Source organism: Dendrobates tinctorius, unplaced genomic scaffold (genome assembly GCF_039654945.1).
Source record: "Dendrobates tinctorius isolate UK_male_01 unplaced genomic scaffold, ASM3965494v1 ptg000172l, whole genome shotgun sequence".
Classification (NCBI taxonomy): domain Eukaryota; kingdom Metazoa; phylum Chordata; class Amphibia; order Anura; family Dendrobatidae; genus Dendrobates; species Dendrobates tinctorius.
In genome coordinates, this window is record NW_027361839.1 from 2,907,509 (window position 1) to 2,916,207 (window position 8,699).

General features: G+C 48.5%; 1 protein-coding gene across 2 annotated transcripts in view; it reads right to left on the bottom strand.

The window, feature by feature from the left end:
- CD2 (CD2 molecule) overlaps positions 1-2,402 on the bottom strand; it is a 210,209-nt gene extending 207,807 nt beyond the window's left edge. For both annotated transcript variants that reach the window (XM_073551044.1, XM_073551042.1), the window contains exon 1: positions 2,278-2,402. In XM_073551044.1, coding sequence (XP_073407145.1) covers positions 2,278-2,344 — 67 coding nt within the window. In that variant the 5' untranslated portion in view covers positions 2,345-2,402. The remainder of the gene's footprint in view (positions 1-2,277) is intronic.
- Between the last annotated feature and the right edge of the window lie 6,297 nt (positions 2,403-8,699).

An 8,699-nucleotide genomic window follows, 5' to 3' on the forward strand; every position in this document is an offset into this window, starting at 1 on the left:
GGTCACCAGATACTGATGATGGAGGTGACGGGTGGTCACCAGATACTGATGATGGAGGGGACAGGTGGTCACCAGATACTGATGATGGAGGGGACGGGCGGTCACCAGATACTGATGATGGAGGGGACAGGCGGTCACCAGATACTGATGATGGAGGTGACTGGTGGTCACCAGATACTGATGATGGAGGTGACGGGTGGTCACCAGATACTGATGATGGAGGGGACAGGTGGTCACCAGATACTGATGATGGAGGTGACGGGTGGTCACCAGATACTGATGATGGAGGGGACAGGCGGTCACCAGATACTGATGATGGAGGTGACGGGTGGTCACCAGATACTGATGATGGAGGTGACGGGTGGTCACCAGATACTGATGATGGAGGTGACGGGTGGTCACCAGATACTGATGATGGAGGGGACGGGTGGTCACCAGATACTGATGATGGAGGTGACGGGTGGTCACCAGATACTGATGATGGAGGGGACAGGCGGTCACCAGTTACTGATGATGGAGGTGACGGGTGGTCACCAGATACTGATGATGGAGGTGACGGGTGGTCACCAGATACTGATGATGGAGGTGACGGGTGGTCACCAGATACTGATGATGGAGGGGACGGGTGGTCACCAGATACTGATGATGGAGGTGACGGGTGGTCACCAGATACTGATGATGGAGGGGACAGGCGGTCACCAGATACTGATGATGGAGGGGACAGGCGGTCACCAGTTACTGATGATGGAGGTGACGGGTGGTCACCAGATACTGATGATGGAGGTGACGGGTGGTCACCAGATACTGATGATGGAGGTGACGGGTGGTCACCAGATACTGATGATGGAGGGGACAAGTGGTCACCAGATACTGATGATGGAGGGGACAGGCGGTCACCAGATACTGATGATGGAGGGGACAGGCGGTCACCAGATACTGATGATGGAGGTGATGGGTGGTCACCAGATACTGATGATGGAGGTGATGGGTGGTCACCAGATACTGATGATGGAGGTGACGGGCGGTCACCAGATACTGATGATGGAGGTGACGGGCGGTCACCAGATACTGATGATGGAGGTGACGGGCGGTCACCAGATACTGATGATGGAGGGGACGGGCGGTCACCAGATACTGATGATGGAGGGGACGGGCGGTCACCAGATACTGATGATGGAGGTGACGGGCGGTCACCAGATACTGATGATGGAGGGGACGGGCGGTCACCAGATACTGATGATGGAGGGGACAGGCGGTCACCAGATACTGATGATGGAGGTGACGGGCGGTCATCAAATACTGATGATGGAGGAGACGGAGGTCACCAGATACTGATGATGGAGTTGACGGGCGGTCACCAGATACTGATGATGGAGGGGACAGGCGGTCACCAGATACTGATGATGGAGGGGACGGGCGGTCACCAGATACTGATGATGGAGGGGACGGGCGGTCACCAGATACTGATGATGGAGGGGACAGGCGGTCACCAGATACTGATAATGGAGGTGACGGGCAGTCACCAGATACTGATGATGGAGGAGACGGGCGGTCACCAGATACTGATGATGGAGGTGACGGGCGGTCACCAGATACTGATGATGGAGGGGACGGGCGGTCACCAGATACTGATGATGGAGGAGACGGGCGGTCACCAGATACTGATGATGGAGGGGACGGGCGTTCACCAGATACTGATGATGGAGGGGACGGGCGGTCACCAGATACTGATGATGGAGGTGATGGGCGGTCACCAGATACTGATGATGGAGGTGACGGACGGTCACCAGATACTGGTGGGATTTACATTTTTCTTTTCTTCAGTCACTTTGCATTTTGGTAATTGTTAGAAATGTAAAATGAATAACCTTTCTTTGTCTAAAGCTTCTGAGTCTGCAGAAGTTTCCACAGCTTTTGCACAGCGCTGTATCTCCGATGATCCTCCTCTATTGTGTCACTATTTATCTCTGATGACCCCACTTTATTATACCCCATGATGGGGGTCATGTCACCTTGTATCCCACATGACCCCTATCTTCCCCATTACTTGGGGGCCCTCTGCTCCTTTCTTATCTTGATTCTTCCAGACATCACTGGACCTCAGCATTCCTGTTTTGCCTCTTACACACAGAATTTTCTTGCTTCCGCGTCCTAAACCTGTTCGTTATTTTATCAGTACCGATTATTTTCTCACACTGTAAGGATCCTGACAGTCCCCAGCCCATGAATAGTCACTCTGCGGACCCATGAGTCTTGACGGAAGATGGCCAAAAATACCTGATAGAAGCAGGATGCAGCGGAGTCCAGTCCACGGGAAGAGTCGCAATGCACCTTGTACCTCCATGACCTTCTGCCTGTGACAGACCTAAAAAGAGTGAACTACGACTATGGCTGGAAAGGAAGAGGAGGAGAATTCTGCTCTGAATTTGAGGTTGTCACTGCACGTTCTGTGAATGTTATACAAGGCAGGAAGACCATGGTCTCAGGTCTCATCTTCACTGCCCACACATACCTGAGATCTCAAGTCTGGTCCTCAGTGCCTCCCAGTGGTTGCTGTAGTGCAGCGGTTGCACACTATGTAGTGATGAGGCAGGGAACCAGCAAAGTTCAAAACAAAACACCTCTTTAATTCTTCAACTCACTAAACACAACACACGATTTCCTCCGGTTCACAACCAGGCACATATTCTATGGATTACAGTCACTAAACACGCCAGTCCACCTTTGACCGTTTGCTGCAGGCAACTGCACCGCCGTGTTAATGTTCTACACACAGCTTTACACAGTACACGATATCCTCCGGATCGCAGTCGGGAAACATATCCTCCAGTTTACAGTCACTAGACATGCCAGTCCACCTCGGGGCACAAGACAATCCACCTCCGAGCCCAGTTTCCGTGGGCGACTACACCGCAGTGTACACTGTGGGTGCCAGGCTTTTCAGCTGCCTTGGCTGTTTAGCTCCACTGGCCTGTGTTGCCTCACACAGGTGGAGCTCTCCAGACTCTTCTGCTCTGTACTCCTCCAAACACCAGACTGACACTGACCCTGAACCTGACACACCCAAACCCTATACTGTAGGGTTTTTAACTAGCAACCTGTGGCCTTCAGCCACATGGAAAACCCAGGGCAGGAATGAAACGGACTACATCGCTACCATCTGTAGTCTGTTTCAATACACAAAAGCCCAGAGCAGGTTTTCCCTAAATCTGCCTTGGTCAAGCAGAATGTCCAAGACCTATACTCACTTTAGTCTGCATTGCAACCACAGCTACGCCTTTGACTGCAATGCCCTCTCATAGCCTCAATACACCTCCATGCACATCCTGGGGTAACATACAGTGACTAGTGTTGAGCATTCCGATACCGCAAGTATCGGGTATCGGCCGATACTTGCTGTATCGGAATTCCGATACCGACTTCCGATATTTTTTCAATATCGGAATTCGGCATCGGAATCGGAAGTTCAAAGTTGATTGACAGCCTGACGTCATCATGATGCGCGGTGTGCGCGCATCATGATGCGCCGTCATTTCGGGCCTTCCGGGGGTCTCTGCCGGCCTGCCGGGGGGCTGTGTGGACTGCCCGGGGTCTGTACCGGCCTGCCCGGGGGCTGTGCCGGCCTGCCGGTGGTCTGTGCACCCTGTGGGGGTCTGTACCGGCCTGCCGGGGGGCTGTGCCGGCCTGCCGGGGGGCTGTGCTGATGTCCGGGGGTCTGTGCAAGCATCGTCCGATGGGACTACAAGTCCCATCTGGCGATGCCTGCTACCATGACAGTGATTGACACATTAGCTAATGATGGGACAGTAGTAGTCCCATCATCCAGCTAATGTGTTAAATGTTAAAAAAAAAAAAAAATACTACATACATACTACATACATACCACATGCATGCTACATACATACTACATGCATGCTACATACATACTGCATGCATGCTACATACATACTACATGCTACATACATACTACATGCTACATACATACTACATACATACTACATACATACTACATACATGCTACATACATACTGCATGCTACATACATACTACATACATACTACATACATACTACATATATACTACATGCATGCTACATACATACTACATGCTACATACATACCACATATATATTACATACATACAATACATTCATACAATACATACATAGACATACAGTACATATAACATAGAGTAACATACTTACCAATACTTGTCACATTGTTCCCCGAAGCCATTGTCTTTTCCGGAATAAATATTAACATAACAAACCACAAAAATACTCACCCACGATCCGAAGCAGTCCACGAGTGTGTCCCACGACGATCTTGGGTAGAGAACTGCAGCATCAGATGATGCTGCCGTTCTCTACGGGCTGCAGGAATCCAATGACGGAAGGTAGGTATCCTTCCGCACTGTATTCCTCCGCCACTTAAAAAAAAAAAAAGTCCCTAGTCTCACTTTATGACATTGCTGCGTGGGAAATTCCCACACAGCAATGGCTTAAAGTGAGACTAGGGACTTTTTTTTTTTAAGTGGTGGAGGAATACAGTGCGGAAGGATACCTACCTTCCGTCATTGGATTCCTGCAGCCCGTAGAGAACGGCAGCATCAGCTGATGCTGCAGTTCTCTACCCAAGATCGTCGTGGGACACACTCGTGGACTGCTTCGGATCGTGGGTGAGTATTTTTGTGGTTTGTTATGTTAATATTTATTCCGGAAAAGACAATGGCTTCGGGGAACAATGTGACAAGTATTGGTAAGTATGTTACTCTATGTTATATGTACTGTATGTCTATGTATGTATTGTATGAATGTATTGTATGTATGTAGTATATATGTGGTATGTATGTAGCATGTAGTATGTATGTAGTATGTATGTAGCATGCATGTAGTATATATGTAGTATGTATGTAGCATGCATGTAGTATATATGTAGTATGTATGTAGCATGTAGCATGTATGTAGTATGTATGTGGTATGTATGTAGCATGTAGTATGTATGTAGCATGCATGTAGTATATATGTAGTATGTATGTAGCATGTAGTATGTATGTAGTATGTATGTAGTATGTATGTGGTATGTATGTAGTATGTATGTAGCATGCATGTAGCATGTATGTAGTATGTATGTAGTATGTATGTAGCATGCAGTATGTATGTAGCATGTATGTAGCATGTATGTAGTATGTATGTAGTATATATGTAGTATGTATGTAGCATGTAGTATGTATGTAGCATGTAGTATGTATGTAGCATGTAGTATGTATGTAGCATGCATGTAGTATATATGTAGTATGTATGTAGCATGCATGTAGTATATATGTAGTATGTATGTAGCATGTAGCATGTATGTAGTATGTATGTGGTATGTATGTAGCATGTAGTATGTATGTAGCATGCATGTAGTATATATGTAGTATGTATGTAGCATGTAGTATGTATGTAGTATGTATGTAGTATGTATGTGGTATGTATGTAGCATGTAGTATGTATGTAGCATGCATGTAGTATGTATGTAGTATGTATGTAGTATGTATGTAGCATGCATGTAGCATGCATGTAGTATGTATGTAGTATGTATGTAGTATGTATGTAGCATGCAGTATGTATGTAGCATGTATGTAGCATGTATGTAGTATGTATGTAGTATATATGTAGTATGTATGTAGCATGTAGTATGTATGTAGCATGTAGTATGTATGTAGCATGTAGTATGTATGTAGCATGCATGTAGTATATATGTAGTATGTATGTAGCATGCATGTAGTATATATGTAGTATGTATGTAGCATGTAGCACGTATGTAGCATGTATGTGGTATGTATGTAGCATGTAGTATGTATGTAGCATGCATGTAGTATATATGTAGTATGTATGTAGCATGTAGTATGTATGTAGTATGTATGTAGTATGTATGTGGTATGTATGTAGCATGTAGTATGTATGTAGCATGCATGTAGCATGCATGTAGTATGTATGTAGTATGTATGTAGTATGTATGTAGTATGTATGTAGCATGCATGTAGCATGCATGTAGTATGTATGTAGTATGTATGTAGTATGTATGTAGCATGCAGTATGTATGTAGTATGTATGTAGTATGTATGTAGTATATATGTAGTATGTATGTAGCATGTAGTATGTATGTAGCATGCATGTAGTATATATGTAGTATGTATGTAGCATGTAGTATGTATGTAGCATGTAGTATGTATGTAGTATGTATGTAGTATTTTTTTTTTTTTTTAACATTTAACACATTAGCCGGATGATGGGACTACTACTTGTAGTCCCATCGGACGATGCCTGCACAGACCCCCGAAGCCTGCACAGACCACCGGCAGGCCGGCACAGCCCCCCGGCAGGCCGGCACAGCCCACCGGAGCCTGCACAGACCACCGGCAGGCCAGCACAGCCCCCCGGCAGGCCGGCACAGCCCACCGGAGCCTGCACAGACCACCGGCAGGCCGGCACAGCCCCCCGGCAGGCCGGCACAGACCACCGGAGCCTGCACAGACCCCCTGGCAGGCCGGCACAGCCCCCCGAAAGGCCCGTACAGACCCCAGAGAGGCTGTTCAAGGCACAAACAGGGTTTTTCTTATTCCGATACCGGAAGTCCCATAGACTTGAATGGGACTTCCGGTATCGGAATCGGCGATACCGATACTTTTTTTAAAGATCGGCCGATCCATTCCGATCCGATACTTTGAAGTATCGGACGGTATCGCTCAACTCTAACAGTGACCCCTACATGTGACACCAGTCACTGCCTCACAAATCACCCCCTCTGTTCAAACCTGTGGGGTTGAACACTTGTCGCCCTACATGGGCACGTGACAGGGCATCCGCATGACCCTGTGACATCCCCACCCAACATTGTACTGAGAAACCAAAGTGGGGACCAGAACCATCGGTTGATGCAAGCATCCCTCCCCTTTGCGTTTCTCCTCCATACTTCAATACGGGACCACCCACCACCCTTTTCTCCGTTGCAGAAGAGATTTCATTTCAGGTGTCTCTTCTCTAGCTTGTCATCCTCAGTCCTTTTTTCAAAGATCCTGCTATGACTCCTGTTTTAGTCAGTACTGAAGACGTTTTAGGAGTAAGAAACATTCTGGCTACCAAGATGATAAGACAAATTTCTTGTGAATTGGAAGGGGTTCAGTCATGAGGAGAGGTCCTGGGAGCCCAGGGAGAACATTCATGCCCCTCTTCTCCTGGGGAGATTTCTTACTGGTTTGAAGGAAAGGGGGCATAAAAGGGGTATGGGACTGTAGCGCCAGAGTGCATGCTGCTCCTCTCCCCTGAGACCCCGACTCACTCATCACCATGGCCCCGTCCTGCACTTCCTCCTCCTTCCTCTCCAGCTGCTGCTCAGGCTCTGCACACTGAGAGCAGATCCCCAGGCATTATGCTTAGGGCACGCGTGCACACACTCCCTCCTTTTTAAAGGGGCCATGCATGCAGTCCTAAAGTGTTCTCCGCCAATGGCTGGGAGACACTTATTATTTAAGGCACCTTCACCTGCATAGAGGTGCCTGTACAATGTTGTTAGTGTGTTCCCAACATGCTTGCTAGTTCTCAGGTCTCTGTCCATTAGTTCCCACTAGTTCCACTAGTGTCTGTCCATCCCTAACCTCCGTCCCTAACCAGTATGCGCCTTGTCAGTCTGTATTTCAGCCGGACCTGCCATCGCCTGCTTTACCAATCTGTATATAAGCTGGACCCGCCTGCATCTGCCCTGACAGTTTATATATCAGCCGCACCTGCCAGTGCCTATCTGTATACCAGTCGTACTCATCTGCATCTGCGGTTCCTGTATTCCTGCTGTGCTTGCTTGTATCAGCTGTTGTCAAGTAGCAGCTTGATAGTGGGTCGCCCTCCCAGGGCTGTGGGGTACTCGGTACCGGGCCAATATCAGCGGGATGTGTCACAGCAGCGGGGACCCGGTCCGTGGCCCTGGGCGCCCAAGTAATGGGGGAATGTAATAGTTTGAATGAATAGTTCATGACGGCACCTGTGGTGTTCGGCAAGTGAGATGTTAGGCCGACGCTGCATGCAGATCCTCTGGGGCTGGTGGTGTGTTGCAGCCAAGATGGTGAAGCTCCCCACAGGTGGAGCTGCAGCCCCAGGGCAGTGTAGATGTGGGGGAAGAGGAGAGGAACAAGCGGTGTAGAAGCTGGTACCCAGATGCAGCGGGGCTGGATGCGCTGGCGCAAGAATGAATGGAGGACACCAGGGCTTGCAGTTCCAAAGCTTTACTCACAGTCTGTAGCACACACAGGTGCCTGCCTCCGTACCATGTCCTCCGGGTCAGGGACTCAGTCAACCTCCAGGCAAGATGCAATGCTCCCTTCCAACGCTCCGCCAACATGTGCCTTTCTGAACATCTCTATAGCGCCTTTAAGTGTGAAGTACTCCCAGTACTGAGTTACACTGGAGTTCCTCCTGACGGATGTTCCCAAGACCTCTACTTGTACGGCAGACAGCTGTAGCCTGCTTTGGGGACTCCTTACTCCTGAGTCCTGGCTCACTATTCAAGTTGCTGTTGTGCCCCCCAAGTCTTAGATGGGAGTAGTGCATTTACAGCCCACTCCTCCACCGGTGTCTGCTGCAGAACCATTAGTCTCCATACAACCTCGGGGACCGGGCCCCGGACTTGCGCTTAGAACTTCTAGGCAGGGTTCTTCCTCTAACC